General features: G+C 43.4%; 2 protein-coding genes across 4 annotated transcripts in view; one reads left to right on the top strand and one right to left on the bottom strand.

Annotated features, from left to right (window-relative positions):
- The window catches only part of C5H12orf56 (chromosome 5 C12orf56 homolog), an 84803-nt gene extending 81178 nt beyond the window's left edge, over positions 1 to 3625 (bottom strand). Inside the window, exon 1 of the mRNA XM_013963898.2 lies at positions 2982 to 3625. Coding sequence (XP_013819352.2) covers positions 2982 to 3233 — 252 coding nt within the window. The 5' untranslated portion in view covers positions 3234 to 3625. The remainder of the gene's footprint in view (positions 1 to 2981) is intronic.
- The window catches only part of XPOT (exportin for tRNA), a 173350-nt gene that overhangs the window by 114874 nt on the left and 36972 nt on the right, over positions 1 to 21504 (top strand). Inside the window, exons 1-2 of one of the 3 annotated variants that reach the window (XM_005680222.3) lie at positions 12725 to 12744; positions 20975 to 21108. In XM_005680222.3, the coding sequence (XP_005680279.1) occupies positions 21049 to 21108 (60 nt within the window). In that variant the 5' untranslated portion in view covers positions 12725 to 12744; positions 20975 to 21048. Of the gene's footprint in view, positions 1 to 12724; positions 12745 to 17884; positions 18278 to 20974; positions 21109 to 21504 lie in introns of those variants that run through there. The other 2 variants (XM_018047990.1, XM_013963896.2) reach the window with 2 other exon arrangements.

The following is a 21504-nucleotide window of genomic DNA, read 5'->3' as shown; positions in this document are numbered from 1 at the left end:
TGGTATTAAATAACACAAACTTATTTTCTTAATGGTTCTGGGGTCAGAAGTCTGAAATGGGTCTCACTGATCTAAAATGGGTATCAGCAAGACTGCATTCTTTCTGGAGGCTCTAGGGAAAAACATGTTTCTGTGCCTTTATTAGCTTTTAGAGGCTATCCACATTCCTTGGTTTGTGGCCCCCTTCCAACTTCAAAATCAGTCTTTCTTATAGCGCATCACTCTGCTGCTGACTCTTCTTCTGCTTCTCTTTTTCAATTTTAAGGATGTAGTGATTACATTTACCTTATGCATAATCCAAAATAATCTCCCGATTTTAAGGTCAGCTGGTTAGCATATGTGTGCAGTTGCTCAGTTGTGTTCAATTCATTGTGACCCCATGAACTGTAACCTGTCAGGGTCCTCTGTTCAGTCTCCAGGCAAGAATATAAGGTTGCCAGTTCCTTTTCCAGGAGATCTTCCTGACTCAGGGATTGAACCCACGTCTCTATCTCCTGTACTGGCAGGCAGCTTCTTTACCACTGCATCACCTGGGAAGCTCTGCAACTGTAATTCCCCTTTGTCGTTTAATATAAAATAGGAAGTAATATAAAATAGAAAGGGGTTCTGGAGGTATCTTTGGGGAGCCATTATTCTGCCTTCCACAGCTTTAACCAAAGTTAAACTATATTGTGTAAGATGGACATTCATTGTACCGACAGGGACTTCCCTGGTGGTCCAGTGGTTAAGAACCTACCTTCCACTGCAGGGGATGTGGGTTCAATCCCTGGTCAGCAAACTAAGATCCCACATGTTGTGGGGTAACAGCCTGCATCCCTCAACAGCAGAGCCCTCATGCTGTGGAGCCCACACTCCGAAACTTGAACAGTCCCACATGCCGCAACAAAGACCCAACACAGCCAAAAAAAAAAATTCTATCAACAGTGCTGAAATCTTGAGACTTGTTCAGTACCTTTATAGACATTACACAGTCTTCTATATGCCAGCAAGGTAAACTTTGAACATCAAGCATGATCAGGTATGCCTTTCTGTAGTATTCTTGTCTTGGGAGACCTAGGGAGCTTTACTGTACTTTGCAGATTCTGACAGCTTAAAAAGAAAGCTATATGACACTTATCAACATATGTATACTGTCTCTTTTGGGAGAGAGTAACAATATCCTAAAATCATTACTTTCTGTCCAAAGAATACATGTTTACACTGCAGACACTAGAAAAAAATTTGACCATTTAATGTTTTCTAAAACATTTGGTCAGAAATTTAAATTTTTTAAAATTTTAGTTCAAGAGAATGCAAATAGTAGCAGTGAGGAAAAGGTAGTTTTACTTCCAACTCTTGCTCAAATTAAGGCAGGAGATAGATGAACTCCAGGCTGAACAGCTGGAGTTCATCCCCTATGGACAGATACTCCAAAATAGCAGAAGGAAAGAGAAGTTAAGCCCTGCCCAGATTAAAGAGACCACATATTTATCACTCTTGAGGATAAGGAGACCGTCTTAACTATATATGCACAGAAAGGCTTCTTGGAGGTCTAAGGGAGGGGGCACCACCCCATATCACATATTAAGTGATATCAACCTATGGATCGGCCTCTTTGCTAGAATCCATCTTGGCTAAGGGATGCATGCACACACATGGAAAGACCCTGATGCATATGGACTCAACCAGGCAAAGCAAGGTGACTGGCCAGAGGAAACATGAAGAAATGCCCCATTAAAGTGATTCAAACTACCACAAGGGCGCAACTCTCTGAGACCACCTGTGTGTCTATCCACAGTACCCTTTTTCTCCTAATAAATGCTTTCCTTGTTGCACTACTTTCTGTCTCTATGTGGGAATTCATTTCTACACAGCTGACAGGCAAGGGCCTTGTCACTGACCACTGGTCCCTGATGTTCTAGTCTAGGATCCAGTGCTGTCACTTTGGTGGCTGACTTCAATCTCTGGCCAGGAATCCTGCTTCAATCCCCTGCAGGCTGAGGCCACCTGAGATCAAAATGAAGCAAAGAAATCAGCATAGCGATATCAGCCCACGGAGGTATTTTAAGTAGAAAAAGCTTTCACTTTTTTCATTCAATTTCATTATTTTCTTACAGACATGATCCAAAGAAGCTATGATTTTCTTGACCCCATTAAGGCTTGCTAGCTTCTCCCCTGGGAGACACAGAGACTCAAGCGAGGGAAAGAAACAGGAGGCTAGACACCTGTCCCCAGTGGAAAAAGGAAGAACACACCTGGAGAGCAACTCAGACAAAGGGAGCCAAGGGGGGCGGGAAACAGTAATTGGAGAGGAGACTGCTTCCAAGCTGTTGCTGGTTTATAAGGTAAATCTATTGCTGGATGAAAGGGATACAGTAGCAGCAACTAAAAACTGAGACAGACTGTATCTCCTTCAAGGCTCCTGCTCTAATGACACTCCTTCCAGGAAGTTTTTCCAGCATGGCTTGAGCCTGGATTGGATGAAATACCTGCCAGAGATTGGCATGCGTCCCATACAAATCTTATCAATGCATGCACTTATTCGTTCATTCACTTACTCATATTGAGTACCTAACATGGGCTAAGCCCTAAAGATAAAAAATAAACAAGGCATATTCGCACTTCTCACATGGCATTTCTTTGCATTGGTTTTGGTTTTCTGTCTTTCCTACAGAATCTTCTAGGAAGGCCCCCTGTTTCAGTTTCTCATAGAACTACCTTAAAGCATACTTCTAGTAGGAGGCTATGTTCTCAAATCTCTCGTCCTATTTGAGGGGACAGGGATGACCGGTACACAAAATAAGAATGGTAAAAGCATCTTTATTCGGAATGCATACAGCAATCTAGTTTTCCTATGTGGGTATTAGCAGGAAAGTATATGTTAAAGAGAACAAGAATCCCGGGCAGGGTGAGGAAGCTCCTCCTCCTCCTCCTTCCCGCGAGTAACAGGGATTCGGGGGGCCCAAGAAAGGGGTTCTCGCGAGCCCATCTGCGCGCCTCACCAGGTCAATGGCTACGATGTCCCGCAGCGCCACGACTCGTCGGATGGACTTGGGCGGGTTCTCGGTCAGGTAGATGAGCCGGTCAGTGAGCACCACGTACTTTAGGGTGTGTTTCTCCGAGTCAGACACCACGATGCACTGCTCATAGGCGCGGACGGCGTCGTAGACCTCGGGCGGCAGATGCCTCCGGAGGAAGGCGTCCAGGCGGCTATTCTTGCGCGCTGGGAAGCCGCAGCGCGCGGGGCTGGCCATGCGGGGCGCCCGCGGCCCCGCCGAGTGCCGGGGTCCGCGGACGCCTCTGTCCGACCCCGCCTCCGCGCCGTCTGCGGTGGAACCCGCGCGCGCCACAAAGCCGCCGAATCGCGCGGCCGCCTCCCCGGGCGCTGGTGGCCGGGCCCCCGGCTTCGGAGCTCCTGCGTCCGGCCCCCTGAACCGCCACCGCGCCCCCGCCCCCAACACACCAACACACACACCAACACACACACACACACACACACACACACACACACACACACACACACACACACACCCCCAGCGTTTGGCCCCGCCCCCCAATCTTGGTCTCACTCCCCGACAACAATGGGCGGGGCGAGACGCTGGTCCTTCTGGGCTCGCTGCCAAGCATCCTGGGGCCCTCTGCTCACCCCGGCCCCTTACCCTCCCCTAGCCTAGCTGTTGCGGACCAAGCATCGAGGCCTCGGGTTTGGTCTGGTTTTCTATTACAAACTTGAACAAGATGAAATTTACCGATTTATTTTTAAATAAAAAATTCCTAGAGCTCTATTAAGATCAACCACACAGATTTAGCACATGATTATAAGATTGCTTGGCATAGCTCTCTAATTTTTCACGAGTAGAGACGTAGCTCTTCTTTCTGCACCTACATAAAAGCTCTCTGACAGAAGAGCCTGTTGTAAATTCTTTTCCGCACACCCAAGTCCACCTAATGGATATGCTTCTATTCCCAGTGCCCAGGACAACGCCCCGTAGGCAGTCGGAGCTCAATCTGTGTAGGATGACTGAACGGGTGAAGCCTGCGTCCTTAAAAAATTGAAACTTAGAGGCCGAGAAATACTGAACATGCAGCCTTGAGGCTTCAGGGTAGTAACAAGTACTATTTACTTTTTACAGACCAGGAATCAGTTCAGTTCAGTCCCTCAGTCGTGTCCGACTCTTTGCGACCCCATGAACTGCAGCACGGGCCTCCCTGTCCATCACCAGCTCCCGGAGTTCACTCAAACTCACGTCCATCGAGTCAGTGATGCCATCCAGCCATCTCATCCTCTGTCGTCCCCTTCTCCTCCTGCCCCCAAACCCTCCCAGCATCAGAGTCTTTTCCAATGAGTCAACTCTTCGCATGAGGTGGCCAAAGTATTGGAGTTTCAGCTTTAGCATCAGTCCTTCCAATGAACACCAGGACTGATCTCCTTTAGGATGGACTGGTTGGATCTCCTTACAGTCCAAGGGACTCTCAAGAGTCTTCTCCAACACCACAGTTCAAAAGCATCAATTTTTTGGCGCTGAGTGTTCTTCACAGTCCAATGTTCACATCCTACTGGATGTGGCTACTGGAAAAACCATAGTCTTGATAGATGGACCTTTGTTGGCAAAGTAATGTCTCTGATTTTGAATATGCTATCTAGGTTGGTCATAACTTTCCTTCCAAGGAGTAAGCATCCTTTAATTTCATGGCTGCAATCACCATCTGCAGTGATTTTGAAGCCCTCAAAAATAAAGTCTGACACTGTTTCCCCATCTATTTCCCATGAAGTGATGGGACCAGATGCCATGATCTTCGTTTTCTGAATGTTGAGCTTTAAGCCAACTTTTTCACTTTGCTCTTTCACTTTCATCAAGAGGCTTTTTAGTTCTTCTTCACTTTCTGCCATAAGGGTGGTGTCATCTGCATATCTGAGGTTATTGACATTTCTCCTGGCAATCCTTTTCCTATTTGGAACCAGTCTGTTGTTTCATGTCCAGTTCTAACTGTTGCTTCCTGACCTGCATACAGGTTTCTCAAGAGGCAGGTCAGGTGGTCTGGTATTCCCATCTCTTTCAGAATTTTCCACAGTTTATTATGATCCACACAGTCAAAGGCTTTGGCATAGTCAACAAAGCAGAAATAGATGTTTTTCTGGAACTCTCTTGCTTTTTCCATGATCCAGCGGATGTTGGCAATTTGATCTCTGGTTCCTCTGCCTTTTCTGAAACCAGCTTGAACATCTGGAATTTCACGGTTCACGTATTGCTGAAGCCTGGCTTGGAGAATTTTGAGTATTACTTTACTAGCGTTTGAGATGAGTGCAATTATGCGGTAGTTTGAGCATTCTTTGGCATTGCCTTTCTTTGGGATTGGGATGAAAACTGACCTTTTCCAGTCCTGTGGCCACTGCTGAGTTTTCCAAATTTGCTGGCATATTGAGTGAAGCACTTTCACAGCATCATCTTTCAGGATTTGAAATAGCTCAACTGGAATTCCATCACCTCCACTAGCTTTCTTCGTAGTGATGCTTTCTAAGGCCCACTTGACGTCACATTCCAGGATATCTGGCTCTAGGTGAATGATCACACCATCGTGATTATCTTGGTCGTGAAGATCTTTTTTGTACAGTTCTTCCGTGTATTCTTGCCACTTCTTCTTAATCTTCTGCTTCTGTTAGGTCCATACCATTTCTGTTCTTTATTGAGCCCACCTTTGCATGAAATGTTTCCTTGGTATCTCTAATTTTCTTGAAGAGATCTCTAGTCTTTCCCATTTTGTTGTTTTCCTCTATTTCTTTGCATTGATCGCTGAGGAAGGCTTTCTTATCTCTTCTTGCTGTTCTTTGGAACTCTGCATTCAGATGCTTATATCTTTCCTTTCTCCTTTGCTTTTCACTTCTCTTCTTTTCACAGCTATTTGTAAGGCCTCCCCAGGCAGCAATTTTGCTTTTTTGCATTTCTTTTCCATGGGGATGGTCTTGATCCCTGTCTCCTGTACAATGTCACAAACCTCCATCCATAGTTCATTAGGCACTCTATCTATCAGATCTAGTCCCTTAAATCTATTTCTCACTTCCACTGTATAATCATAAGGGATTTGATTTAGGTCATACTTGAGTGGTCTAGTGGTTTTCCCTACTTTCTTCAATTTCAGTCTGAATTTGGCAATAAGGAGTTCATGATCTGAGCCACAGTCCAGTCCTGGTCTTGTTTTTGCTGACTGTATAGAGCTTCTCCATCTTTGGCTGCAAAGAATATAATCAGTCTGATTTCAGTGTTGACCATCTGGTGATGTCCATGTGTAGAGTCTTCTCTTGTGTTGTTGGAAGACCAGGAACAACTTATTGTAAAGTAGGTTAACGAGATGAGAACACAGCAACAGAAACTTATCTCTAGTAAGCCTAGGTGAGAACTTTCATTTTAAATTCGAATCCTAGAAAAGTCATTCTCTCTGCCTTCTGATTCACCCAGAAACCCAGAGACAATGCAAACAGTATATATATATTTTGTTTAATTTGTTCCAGCTACCTGCAGCCCAGTATTGAATTATATATTCTTTATTACATTTTACATTTTCATTTTCCTATTTTACTACATACATACTGTATGTTGTAAGCAATTTCAAATCCTTTGTGGAAACAGCATAAATAAATTAAAACCTAAACATAATGTAGACTAAATCGCTACAAACTGAGAGAACTGAGCAGAAATGTTTAGATGTAGCTAAAGAAGTCTGAGAAACTCAATAGCAGCAAAGGAATAGAAACAATATTTCTCTTTTGGAAAGACTGTATTTGGTGAGTAAGGAGAGAAGTGCCACCTGCTGACAAAATGTTAAATGACCTAGCATTTAAAGTTTTCTTAGGATCTGATCATACATCTGACTCTTCATATTCATACCTGGATGAAAAGGGAGCCCCAGGGTCATGGCTATTTCCTCTGAAGTAAGGATTATTCCCATCTAACCCATTCTGAAATTTGTTGCCTCAAACCAAGAGAAGGAAAGGCCCTTCATGTTTGCCAAAGAGTCATACCTCAGGAGAGTGTTTGAGAGGGAAATGGCTACTGCAGAGTTGGAACCGGAGGCCCAAGCGGGGAACAGGGCTCAGTCCAGACTGCTGTCTCATGTCTCATGGGCTCCCTATTTCATAGCCACTTCCTGGGACTAAGAAACAGAATGACTGGATCAGGACCAGAAAAGAAAGCATATCTGATATATCTGCCACGAAGCCCACCATAAACAAGTTTCTGGTGACGAGGGTACTAGGCTTAACAAATGTGAAGGTGATGCACACAAAGAAGGGAATTTAACAAAGGGTCTGGTGGTTAAGGTGACCTCAGTTAACTTTTTAATTTTGTGGCACACAGAGAAGGCAGTATCATGGTTTCCAGGCACTCATTGTTCTCTACTGTTGCCAAGGTAACAGCAAAGTTCAGATCACAGGAAAGGGTTTTAATATAGGGGAAAGATCCCTGGATTTGGAGTCAGGAGAACTGGATTAGAGCACTAATCCCGTTGCTTAGTATCTGAGATTTTTGAAAAGTCACTTCACCTTTTGAGCTTCATTTCACCATCTGTGTAATGAAACTACTACTAAACATATGCCCTGCTAACTGGAGAGTTGGTAGGAGGACCAAAGGCAATGACTTATGAATTATGAAAGGACTACAGACATGTAAAGTATCTGTATTCCCTTATCTTTTGGTAAGCTTTACAAGAACAGTTAACATAAATATAGGCTTCCCAGGTAGCTCAGTGGTAAAGAATCTTTCTGCCCTTCAAGAGGTAAGGATTTGACCCCTGGGTCGGGAACATCTCCTAGAGAAGGAAATGGCAACTTACTCCAATATTCTTGCCTGGAAAATCTTATTGACAGAGGAACCTGGTGGGCTCCAGCCTATGGGGTCACAAAAGAGTTGGACACGACTTAGTGACTAAACAAAAACAACAACAACAACATAAATACATCCTACATAGGCATTTACTCCTTATCTTCTAAATCCAACCAAACTCAGGAAGCATTTGGTACAGATCCTGTACAAGATCCCTGGGAGGAGGGAACGGCAACCCATTCCAGTATTCTTGCCTGGAGCATTCCATGGACAGAGAGCCTGGTGAGTTACAGTTCGTAGGGTTGCAAAGAGTTGGACACGACTTAGTGTCTTTGTGACCCCATGGACTGCGGCATGCCAGGCTTCCCTGTCCATCACCAACTTATGGAGCTTGCTCAAATTCACGTCCATCCAGTTGATGACTCCATCCAACCATCTTATCCTCTGTCGTCCCCTTCTCCTCCTGACTTCAATCTTTCCCAGCATCAGGATCTTTACCAATGAGTCAATTGTTCACATCAGGTGGCCAAATATTGGAGTTTCAGTTTCAGCATCAGTCCATCCAATGAATATTCAGGACTGATTTTCTTTAGGATGGACTGGTTGGATCTCCTTGCAGTCCAAGGGACTCTCAAGAGTCTTCTCCAACACCACAGTTCAAAAGCATCAATTCTTCAGTGCTCAGTTTTCTTTATAGTCCAACTCTCACATCCATACATGATTACTGGAAAAACCATAGCTTTGACTAGATGGACCTTTGTTGGCCAAGTAATGTCTCTGCATTTTAATATGCTGTCTAGGTTGGATAGACATCTGGATAGAGCCAGATGACCTGGGTTCAAATTCCAGCTCTCACTCAGTAGTTAAAAAAATCACACTGGACAACTTTTTTATTTGGCTGTGTTGCACAGCATGCAGGACCCTAGTTCCCCAACCAGGGATCAAACCTGGGCCCTTCACAGTGAGAATGAGGAGTCTTATCCACTGAATGCCTAGGAATTCCTGGACAGCTTACTTTAAATGCTTAGTGCCCCAGTTTCCTGATCTGTGAAATGGGTAACAGTACCAACCCCACAGGGTTATTATGAGGATTAGCAGTGTTTCTGAGTACTTAGAACAGGTACTTGGAACAGAGTGAACACTACATAAGTCTTTTAAAAATGAACTGAACCAGTATGTGATTTCCTGGTACATATGTGGTCATTCAGTTCCCCTTATACAAAGTAGTAATATAAAATTCTTCTTTGTTGGGTGATAGCCTAACAAGTGGGCCTTAGGAAGCATCACTACAAATAAAGCTAGTGGAGGTGATAGAATTCCAGTGGAGCTATTTCAAATTCTGAAAGATGATGCTGTGAAAGTGCTACACTCAACATGCCAGCAAATTTGGAAAACTCAGCAGTGGCCACAGGACTGGAAAAGGTCAATTTTCATTCCAAATCCCAAAGAAAGGCAATGCCAAAGGATGCTCAAACTATCACACAATTGCACTCATCTCACATGCTAGTAAAGTAATGCTCAAAGTTCTCCAAGCCAGGCTTCAACAGCACATGAACCATGAACTTCCAGATGTTCAAGCTGGATTTAGAAAAGGCAGAGGAACCACAGATCGAATTGCCAACATCCATTGGATTATCAAAAAAGCAAGAGAGTTCCAGAAAAATATCTACTTCTGCTTTATTGACTAAGCAAAAGCCTTTGGCTGTGAGGACCACAACAAACTCTGGAAAATTCTTAAAGTGATGGGAATACTAGAACACCTGACCTACCTCTTGAGAAATCTGTATACAAGTCAGGAAGCCACAGTTAGAACTAGACATGGAACAACAGACTGGTTCCAAATAGGGAAAGGAGAACATCAAGGCTGTATATTGTCACCTGCTTATTTAACTTATATGCAGAGTACATGATGAGAAACGCTGGGCTGGATGAAGTACAAGCTGGAATCAAGATTGCCAGGAGAAATATCAATATCCTCAGATATGCAGATGACACCACCCTTATGGCAGAAAGTGAAGAAGAACTAAAGAGCCTCTTGATGAAAGTGAAAGAGGAGAGTGAAAAAGTTGGCTTAAAGCTCAACATTGAGAAAACGAAGATCATGGCATTCGGTCCCATCACTTCATGGCAAATAGATGGGGAAACAGTGGAAACAGTGTCAGACTTTATTTTTGGGGGCTCCCAAATCACTGCAGATGGTGACTGCAGCCATGAAATTAAAAGACACTTACTCCTTGGAAGAAAAGTTATGACCAATCTAGATAGCATATTAAAAACAGAGAGATTACCACAAAGGTTCATCTAGTCAAGGCTATGATTTTTCCAATAGTCATGTATGGATGTGAGAGTTGGACTATAAAGAAAACTGAGCACCAAAGAATTGATGCTTTTGAACTGTGGTGTTAAGGAAGACTTCTTGAGAGTCCCTTGAACTGTAAAAAGATCCAACCAGTCTATCTTAAAGGAAATCAGTCCCGAATATTCATTTGAAGGACTGATGCTGAAACTGAAACTCCAATAGTTCAGCAACCTGATGCAAAGAACTGACTCATTTGAAAAGACCCTGATGCTGGGAAAGATTGAAGGCAGGAGGAGAAGGGGACGACAGAAGATAAGATGGTTGGATGGCATCACTGACTCTATGGACATGAGTTTGAGTAAACTCCGGGAGTTAGCGATGGACTGGGAAGCCTGGCATGCTGCAGTCCAGAGGGTCACAAAGATCGGACACGACTGAGCGACTGAACTGAACTCAGCCTAACTTTTTACATGACTGAGCGACTGAACTGAACTAAGCCTAACTTTTTACATTTTAGATTATAGCTCAAGACAAAAATATAATCTACATACACAAACATACAAACAAAAGAATGGAATTTTTACCTTTTCTTTTTTTAGTTGCATTTTCGGTGGAGAAGTGAGCAGTGGGCCACCGGTCATAAGAACCCTGTAAGGACTTCAAACTGGAAGTACCCTTCAATGGCTCTTAGGATCCTAAGTGTTCCCACCTCTCAACCTGAAAATAAGGACAGACAGTATGTAAAGAGAGATACTTGAAGTTTGCAATAGGTAAATAGAAGCTGAATTTTTTTAATGTCTGAATTAGGAATCCCTTGGTATTTCTACTTAGTATTAACAGATACTGACCATTTAAATTATCTGCAACATTTAGCAATCAACTGAAATATGGAGGAGACATGTCATTATAATTAAGTCTAAGGAACCATCCAAAGCAGATTAAAGCAAACATTTCTTTTACTAAATAATGCCCCAGTGCTCTTGTTCTGCCTCAGGCTTCCTGCATCACACCCACTTCCTATAAAAGAAACCAATGATTGAACTAGAACCCAATAAAGACAGCTCACCTGACCTATTTTCCAACTTCTTTCTCTGGCAGGAAGCCCATTGCAAATGAGCTTTGGCAACAATGGCGCTAGGCTTAATAAGCACTGCGATGAAGAAAATTTGAGACACAACTCAGTGTTTATCAGCTCACATTATATTATTTTGGGTTCAATTCAATACATGTCACAAATACTGAGAAGCTGTTATCCATAAACAGAATCAGAAAGAACTTATTTTCAGTCTTCAAGAATTGACTACTAGGTGAGTAAGACAACCATACAAATTTAATACAAAACAAAAATATATTAATGACATGAGAGGTATGAAAAAAAAAGCACATCAAAGAAATGATTAAATAAACCTGGTTGCTGAAATGTAGAGTCTCTTCATGAGAGAGATAGCATTCAATAAATTCTCAAAGTCAATGAAACTATTCCTTTTTTCCCTTTTATTACAGTCAGTTTAAAAAAAATTTTTTTAAGAACGTACTACATATTCACTGTGGGAAAAAAATTGTTTTAATCCAAAAAGGTACAAGAAACATAACAGAAATCACCTGCAGTCTTACCACCTGAAGATAACTTTCAAGTAATGGGTAAGTTTCCTTCAGTAAATCCAGCAGAGAACCTTTGAAAGCCTAATGTCAGACAGAGGAAACAAGGAAAGGAACAGAAAGGACAGATGTGATAGTGCTATGCTGAAACTGAACTGGGTCATTGGACGTGAAAGCAACAGAAGTGATCCCAGGAGCACTGACTTGTGCTGAGGAGCTGGATGCACTGGCAGAAAGGGCCACATCAGGAGTCAGATGTATTTTGTGGGGAAGATCTCGACTTTGGTTTCTGGATGTATTAGACTTCGTGTACTGGTTGAGATGTGTGTCTTGTAACACAAGATGAGAGTACAAAACCTTAGAACCAGAGGTAGAGAAGGGGAGATCTTCATAGAAATGAGTGCTGAAGATGTGGAAATAATTACTGAGAGCAAGGGCAGAAAACAGAAAGCCACGTAGCTAAGAAGGCAGCCTTGGGGAAGATGTGGTAAGAGAATAAAAGTAGGAGGCGTCGTCAGAAAAATGAAATAAAAGAGTTTGAGGATAACACAGTGTCAAAGTTAAGAGAGGAGATAATTTCAAGGAGAAAGGAAATAGTCAAAGGAAAAATAGAAGTAAATTCATAAAAATGGTCACAGGGTTGGATAATTTTAAGTTTCAGTTGAATGATTTGAGGATAGAAAATATGTTACAAAAAGTGAGAGACTGGAGGATTAAGTGTAGGCAAAAATGTATGGTATCCTGAAGACAGGAAGCCTAGATTCAAGAATTTAGGGTTCTAATACATTTACTACCTATGCGACTTAGGTGTGTGCGTGTGCTTAGTCGCTCAGTCACGTCTGACTCTTTGTGACTCTTTGGACTGTAGCCTGCCAGGCTCCTCTGTCCATGGGATTTTTCAGGCAAGAATACTGGAGTAGGTTGTCGTTTCCTCCTCCAGAGGATCTGATCTTCCTGACCCAGGGATCAAACCTGAATCTCCTGTGTCTCCCACATTGCAGGTGGATTCTTCACCCACTGAGCCATCAGGAAAGCCTCATGTGACTTAGGGTAAGTTACTTAAAATAGACCTTGGTTTCCTTAACTGTAAATTAAAGATGATGATGATGATGATGATGATGATGATGATGATGATGATATCTGCTCCATCCCTACAAGCTAAAAGGAACAAATTAGAAAAGTTATATGGAGACATACCATAATCCATAATGCAATATATAAATGTTATCCATTATGCTTCTTTGAGGTACTCTGGCAATTGTAAGAAAAGGGAAATATGGGACAGAAACAATATTTTATTGTTATAAGAGAGGTGCCTCAGCATATTTATAGGAAGAACTAGTACAATAGTTCCACAGTGTCATCATCCTTTAATGAACCTTCATTTGAGAGACAGGGGTTGAAAGCACAGACTCTAGAGTCAGACTGTGTGCATTTGAATCCCAACTCTGCTACTTTTCATTTGTTTTCTTATCTATAAAATGGGCATGTTGTTGTGAGGATTAATGTCTAAACACTCAGAACAGTTTCTGGCACATAATAAATGCTCAAAAATGTTCAGTTCAGTTGCTCAGTTGTGTCTGACTCTTTGTGACCCTATGGACTGCAGCACGCCAAGCCTCCATGTCCATCACCAACTCCCAGAGTTTACTCAAACTCACGTCCATAGAGTCAGTGATGCCATCCAACCATCTCATCTTCTGCTCCTGCCTTCAATCTTTCCCAGCATCAAGGTCTTTTCAAATGAGTCAGTTCTCTGCATCAGGTAGCCAAAGTATTGGAGTTTCAAGTTCAACATCAGTCCTTCCAGTGAACATTCAGGACTGATTTCCTTTAGGATGGACTGGTTGGATCTCCTTGCAGTCCAAGGGACTCTCAATAGTCTTCTCCAACACCACAATTCAAAAGCATCAATTGTTTGCTGCTCAGCTTTCTTTATAGTCCAACTCTCACATCCATACATGACTACTGGAAAAACCATAGCCTTGACTAGATGGATCTTTGTGATAAAGTAATGTCTCTGCTTTTTAATATGCTGTCTAGTTTAGTCATAACTTTTCTTCCAAGGAGTAAGTGTCTTTTAATTTCATGGCTGCAGTCACCATCTGCAGTGATTTTGGAACCCCCAAAAATAAAGTCTGACACTGTTTCCACTGTTTCCCCATCTATTTGCCATGAAGTGATGGGACCAGATGCCATGGTCTTCGTTTTCTGAATGTTGAGCTTTAAGCTAACTTTCTCACTCTCCTCTTTCACTTTCATCAAGAGACTCTTTAGCTCTTCTTCACTTTCTGCCATAAGGGTGGTGTCATCTGCATATCTGAGGTTATTGATATTTCTCCTGGCAGTCTTGATTCCAGCTTGTGCTTCATTCAGCCCAGCGTTTCTCATCATGTACTCTGCATATAAGTTAAATAAGAAGGTGACAACATACAGCCTTGACGACTCCTTTCTCTATTTGGAATCAGTCTGTTGTTCCATGTCCAGTTCTAACTGTTGCTTCCTGACCTGCATACAGGTTTCTCAAGAGGTCAGGTGTTCTGGTAGTCCATCTCTTTAAGAATTTTCCATGGGGGTTCAGGATTGGGAACTCATGAATCACCCGTGGCTGATTCATGTCAATGTATGGCAAAACCAATACAGTATTGTAAACAAAAATTAAAATTAAAAAAAAAAAAAGAATTTTCCAGAGTTTGATGTGATCCACACAGTCAAAGGCTATGGCATAGTCAATAAAGCAGAAATATATGTTTTTCTGGAACTCTCTTACTTTTTCCATGATCCAGCAGATGTTGGCAATTTGATCTCTGGTTCCTCTGCTTTTTCTAAACCCAGCTTGAACATCTGAAAGTTCATGGTTCACGTGCTGTTGAAGCCTGGATTGGAGAATTTTGAGCATTACTTTACTAGCGTGTGAGATGAATGTTAATTGTGCAGCAGTTTGAGCATTCTTTGGCATTGCCTTTCTTTGGGATTGGGATGAATCCTTTTCCAATCCTGTGGCCACTGCTGAGTTTTCCAAATTTGCTGGCATATTGAGTGCAGCACTTTCACAGCATCATCTTTCAGGGTTTGAAATAGCTCAATTGGAATGCCATCACCTCCACTAGCTTTGTTCGTAGTGATGCTTTCTAAGGCCCACTTGACTTCACATTCCAGGATATCTGGCTCTAGGTGAGTGATCACACCGTCATGATTATCTTGGTCATGAAGATCTTTTTGTACAGTTCTTCTGTGTATTCTTGCCACCTCTTCTGCTTCTGTTAGGTCCATACCATTTCTCTCCTTGATTGAGCCCATCTTTGCATGAAATGTTCCCTTGGTATCTCTAATTTTCTTGAACAGATCTCTAGTCTTTCCTATTCTGTTGTTTTCCTCTATTTCTTTGCATTGATCGCTGAGGAAGGCTTTCTTATCTCTTCTTGCTATTCTTGAAGTTCTTTAGGATGATACAGTGGAATATACTGAACAGAATATAGGCTTTGGAGCCACTTGGACCAGGATTAGTACTGAACTTCCATAATCAGTGGTTGACCCACACAGCTAATGTAAGAATCCATGCAATGATTCACTTATTGAATTGTAACTACAGGGTGGTACTAGGCACCAGGATACACTGAAATAGAACAGGAATCCTAGCCTGACATTTTGAACAAGTAAATTATAAATGTGATGCAAAAGTGACTCAAGATACTTTATATATAAAATGCTTGGTGCAGTGTTTTGCACGGGGCAGGTCACAAAATAAATGTAGCTGTTATATGGCTCAGTTCAGTTCAGTTTAGCCGCTCAGTCATGTCCGACTCTTTGTGACCCCATGAATCGCAGCACCCCAGGCCTCCCTGTCCATCACCAACTCCCGGAGTTCACTCAGACTCGTCCATCGAGTCCGTGATGCCATCCAGCCATCTCATCCTCTGTCGTCCCCTTCTCCTCCTGCCCCCAATCTCTCCCAGCATCAGAGTCTTTTCCAATAAGTCAACTCTTGGCATGAGGTGGCCAAAGTACTGGAGTTTCAGCTCTAGCATCATTCCTTCCAAAGAAATCCCAGGGCTGATCTCCTTCAGAATGGGCTGGTTGGATCTCCTTGCAGTCCAAGGGACTCTCAAGAGTCTTCTCCAACACCACAGTTCAAAAGCATCAATTCTTTGGCACTCAGTTTTCTTTACAGTCCAACTCACATCCATACATGACTACTGGAAAAACCATAGCCTTGACTAGACAGACCTTAGTCGGCAAAGTAATGTCTCTGCTTTTGAATATGCTATCTAGGTTGGTCATAACTTTTCTTCCAAGGAGTAAGTGTCTTTTAATTTCATGGCTGCAGTCACCATCTGCAGTGATTTGGGAGCCCCAAAAAATAAAGTCTGACACTGTTTCCACTGTTTCCCCTGTTTCCCCATCTATTTCCCATGAAGTGATGGGACTGGATGCCATGATCTTCGTTTTCTGAATGCTGAGCTTTAAGCCAACTTTTTCACTCTCCTCTTTCACTTTCATCAAGAGGCTTTTGAGGTCCTCTTCACTTTCTGCCATAAGGGTGGTGTCATCTGCATATCTGAGGTTATTGATATTTTTCCCGGCAACCTTGATTCCAGCTTGTGTTTCTTCCAGCCCAGTGTTTCTCATGATGTACTCTGCACAGAAGTTAAATAAGCAGAGTGACAATATACAGCCTTGACGTACTCCTTTCTCTATTTGGAACCAGTCTGTTGTTCCATGTCCAGTTCTAACTGTTGCTTCCTGACCTGCATACAGATTTCTCAAGAGGTAGGTCAGGTGGTCTGGTATTCCCATCTCTTTCAGAATTTTCCACCGTTTATTGTGATCCACACAGTCAAAGGCTTTGGCATAGTCAACATTAATTTTATTCTACTTTTCTGTCCATTCCCTTCTCCCAGGTTTTCTTTTTCATGGTAGTCCCACTGAGGGTAACCTAGTCTATATTTAGTACATATTTAACAATCAGAAATGAAACCTAAATACAGAGCACTTATTGTATGTCAAACATAAGTATTAACTCAATTCTCACAGCCTTTGAGGTAGGTACTATTAGCATACACCGTTTTACTGATGAGTTAACAGGGGCAATGGCACCGCTCTCCAGTACTCTTGCCTGGAAAATCCTATGGACGGAGGAGCCTCCATGAGGTCGCTAAGAGTCGGACACGACTGAGCGACTTCACTTTCACCTTTCACTTTCATGCACTGGAGAAGTAAATGGCAACCCACTCCAGTGTTCTTGCCTGGAGAATCCCAAGGTCGGGGGAACCTGGTGGGCTGCCGTCTCTGGGGTCGCACAGAGTCGGACACGACTGAAGTGACTTAGCAGCAAACAGGGGCATCCCAGGTGGCTGAGTGGTAAAGAATCCGCCTGCCAATGCAGGAGAGGCGGATTCTGTCCCTGGGCGGGGAAGATCCCCTGGAATATGGAATGGAAACCTACTCTAGTATTCTTGTCTGGAAAATCCCACGGACAGAGCAGCCTGGTGGGCTACAGTCCATGGGGGTGAAAAGAGTTGGACACTACTGAGCGAGAAGTCAAATCGTACTGAAGCACAGATAAGATTATGTAACGTGCCTGAAACTGAAGTTAACAATAAGTGAGCGGGGTAACGGGTTGGGGCGAGCTGGGATCCAAATCTACGTACGCAGCTTGAGCCTGTACTATCTCTATTCAGTATTTTAAACTAATCAGTGAATGAATAAACCAAGTAACAGTATCACACGAAGTAAACAGTATCTTTTCACGAATGACAAAAATACTGGTACCTTTAAACTGACAAAAAATTTTCAGCGCTCGTCGGGGGATGCTCACGCTCGGGAACTTGTGGGATCATAAAAGAGAAATTAAACAACTGACTCACACGTGGTTTGGACCACGACAGGCAGCTCTCCGGGACTCCGTTCTCTAACCTACCAACTACCTCCCCAAGTCTTTAAGTAACATGCGAAGCAAACCAGGCCCGGTTTGGGGGTGTGGGGGGATGGTTACGGATCTTCGCCCCAGCGCAGACGCCGCACCAGACTTCACGGCCGCGAAAAATTTCGGCCGGAGCCCCATCCCGGCATGCACCAGAGGCCCCGGCGACCACGCCTCCCGGCGACCGCCCGGTGCGCGTGTGCGTACCGTCGCCCGGAAGCGTCGCCTGCACATTGCATGCTGGGAGTCGTAGGCTCCCGGTCCGGGCCCCCGGGCCGTCTTCAGCCTTCTCCATGAGGCTGCTGGCTTTGGTCCGCGCGGCACCGACGCGGGGAGCGCGCTTCGCGCTGACTCAGCGGCGACGGCCGTGGCGGCGTTAGCCGGCCCTCACTCTCTTATCCTTCCTGGGGCGCCAACCCCGCCCGCCAGCTTGCTAGCTTGCCTGCCCGGCGCCACGCAAGAAAAGGCGCCAGGAGACGCAGAGCAGCGAGAGGCGTGCGGCCCCGGCCAGCTCCGTCTCCAGCGTTAGCGCCGCGGCCGTGGCGGAGGACGACGGTGACGAGGACGAGGGCCGCTCTTCTCGCTCCCTGCTTGCGGCGCGGCTCCACTGACCGGCCCTCGGGAGTGCAGGCGGGCAGGCGGGATGGAGTGATAGGGAAGGTGACTCGGGGCTTGGGGCGGGACTCGGACCCAGTTCGGTTCACGCGAGGCTGCGGGGAAGTTGGCCGGGAAGACTGGCCCTGGAAGCCCCCATGCTGGAGAGGGTGCGGGCCGGGGGCTCTCCATGGCGGTGCGCCCGGAGGCTGGGCTGCCTGGGTCGGGGTAGTATGAGCTGCGGCGGACTGCGTCCCCTGTGCGTGGCCGCTCATTGCCCGGTGTTTCATCACTCCAATTGCCACGAGGCTTCTTTTAGGGGAGGGATCCGGGGGAAGGAAAGGGGCAAGGCCGGCGGAGGGCCCCCATCGCCTGTGGCCCCCACATAGTAAAAGTGGCTAAGCCCATTTGTAATAGTTGTAGCGTATCAGCAGTTTCAACTGCAGAGATCTCAAACTTGATCCCCACCCCCACCCCGTCCCAGGACAAAAAAGAAAAAAAGTATTATTTCTCTGTAGTAATTTGCCAGCACGGACACGCCATTTTTGCTCTTCCCTTCCTCACAATTCTGCAGGAGTAGAGAAACATGATGTTTCCTTATAACCAGGAAAAAAAATTACTTTTTGAACGTGCTAATTAGTGTTACTGGGGGAAGTTACGTTTGATTAAAGCGACTTGTCAGCGTGGTGGTATAAGGCTGAAAAGATTCAGCCTTGGAACTGAAGAACAGTGTTCAGTAGGTGTAGTGGAATTTTTCCAGATGGTTTGATTCTTGATTTCATGGGTATCCATAGTAAAGTTAGGGCTTAATATTTTAAGTATTTTGCTTGCCTTCCCGCAGAACATTTGCTAGATGAGTAATTGAAGGGTTTATCTTATTGTAACAAATGTTTAAGCCTGCACCGCTATACCATGTTAGATATGTGTTCATGCACAACCTTTTGCTAGGAAAATTGTCACGTTTTTGCACAGGTTATAACTTTTCAGGTTTTTTTGCGTACATGTAGGTGATTTACCATTGCTTGTTATTATCCAAGTGCCTTCTCCGTGAGAGATTCTTTCTCTACTGACAACTGTAACAAGTTTGTTTCCTTAGATTTTATTTGCAATGTTTTTTCCTTAGTACCGCTTGCTGTTTCCCTTGATAGAATCAAAGTGACCAAGTTTATGAAATTTTCCCTAAAGCCATGCCATATTCAAGAAATCTTTTACAGAATTTCTCGATCTGGGATTCATAGAAGTTCAGATAGTGTTTTCTTTGTGTGTGTGCATTTTTCAGGGGAATGGTCATCAAAATTTTAACAATGCCTTTGTTTTTCCATCTGTTCAAAATGGCACTTTTCTAGTGTGATACGATGAATTATGAATTGTGGGCCCACTATGTGCCGGTCATGCTTTACATACCTTGTCTCATTGAAGTCTTTACTGCTTTATGAGGCAGGTGCTCTTTTTTTTCCTATTTCACAGAAAGGGCTCTCTCAGTTTTTGTAGTTATCCACGTGGCCCCAGTTTGAAAGTAAGATTAGAGTGCCAATCCAAATCTTTGCGAATCCAAAATCTATGTTATATTATGTCCTAGGAACATAGTGACAAATATTCAGTCACTCCTTCCGTTTAAGGTTAATGAGGGAAAAGTAGAAAGCAGACAGTGACAACCTATCAGCACTTGGAGGGGCATCTCATCCAGTTTGGGAGAGTTGAACAGTAGGGGTCAAAGAAGCGTTCTTGAAAGAAGTGACTTCTAAGCTGAGTTCTGAAGGACAAGCAGGGGTTAACCAAGTAAGGAGCAATGTGTGCAAAGATGAAAGGTAGACTACCGCTTGTCCTGCATGGTTAGAGTACAGAATGGTTACAGTCATTGAAAAGTGGATCTTAATCCTGAGGGCAGTAGGGAGTTACACTACCTTGATGTAATCTGCAAGTATGACCTTAACTATAGGAGAAGCAGCTGAGCTTTCTTCTCCAAGGCTCTCAGAACACATTCTGACTTATTGGGCAGAACCAGGGGGAGACAGAAAAGCATGTTGTTGTAAGAATCTTCTAACCTGGATCCAATCCTGGCCTCACCATTCCCATGAAAGGCTGTGGCCCCCTTCCTCATCACCCCCTGTGCACCCCACCCCCAGGTTCTTGCCTTTTAAGAGTAGTAAGACCAGGCCTCCTTACCTCAGGTAGAGCTTGTTCTTTATTTCTGCAAATAAATACACATTTTATCAGAAACCAAGTTGCCTTTGGGGCTGATCATGTTCTTACTCGAAAATGTTAGACTCTGAATTGTGGGGAAAGTGCAGTGCTTTCCAGAGACTAAAAAAAGTTCTTAAATAAGAGCAGTCAGTGTTAAATTGACAGCAACATAATCTGAATTTGTATTTCTTTTTGAACATAATGTGGTTGCACAGTTGCACTTTATTGGAGATAGTAACAACGTAAATTAGAAATGTACTATTTAGAAATTTACTAATAGAAATTGAAATTACTATTTCAAGTAAAAATAATTACTTTCTATACTTTATTGATGATCTTGAAGAAAAGAAATTTGAGAACCTTAATGGCATACCTTAGAAATTACACATTAGTGGACTATTTAGCAGACCCACTCTTCTGAGACAGGCTCCTATACTTGTAATTTGGATTGTTTCAAAGGAAGTTCTTTGAACTCCTAAACGTCTTCCTATAATGTTATCTGCTTGTAATGGTATTCAGGATAAGCATCTATTTTGCTTATCAAGTGTTTTTTTCTTCCAACTGTGTGTGTGTGTACAGATGTTTGTGGATTCTTCTGTGGGATTAGAGGGCACGCCTATTGTAATCAGAAGACTCCAAGTATAGCAGCGGGAATGGATGAACAGGCTCTCCTAGGTCTAAATCCAAACGCTGATTCAGACTTCAGACAAAGGGTAAGTCATGTCTGCTTAATCATTTTTTAAATCATGTTACATAAACATTTTCATTAGAGGGCTTGAATCAAAAATACGAATCTGATGAAGGTTTAATTTGGATGGAAATGAGCAGAGAAACAAATCTGAGGTATTTCACTATATTCTGAATACAGAAACAGTGAATGATTGTGATCTATTTTCTCTGTAGTTGGCTTAACAACAGTATTAAAATCTCTTGTAATTTAAGGCAAGTCTGTATGTCACATCATTATAATTATTTGAAAGTTATAATGCAAAGTATTGTTCAAGGGACTTTGCTAAAATGGCAGGCGTACATATGATGTTTTTCCATTGCTTGATTTAGTTTAGTCTAAACAAGTTGTTTAACCCTCATGTTAGTGGTAGTTAACAATA

Source organism: Capra hircus, chromosome 5 (assembly GCF_001704415.2).
Source record: "Capra hircus breed San Clemente chromosome 5, ASM170441v1, whole genome shotgun sequence".
Classification (NCBI taxonomy): Eukaryota; Metazoa; Chordata; class Mammalia; order Artiodactyla; family Bovidae; genus Capra; species Capra hircus.
The sequence above is the reverse complement of the archived record's forward strand: the minus strand, read 5'-3'. Positions and strand labels throughout refer to the sequence as shown.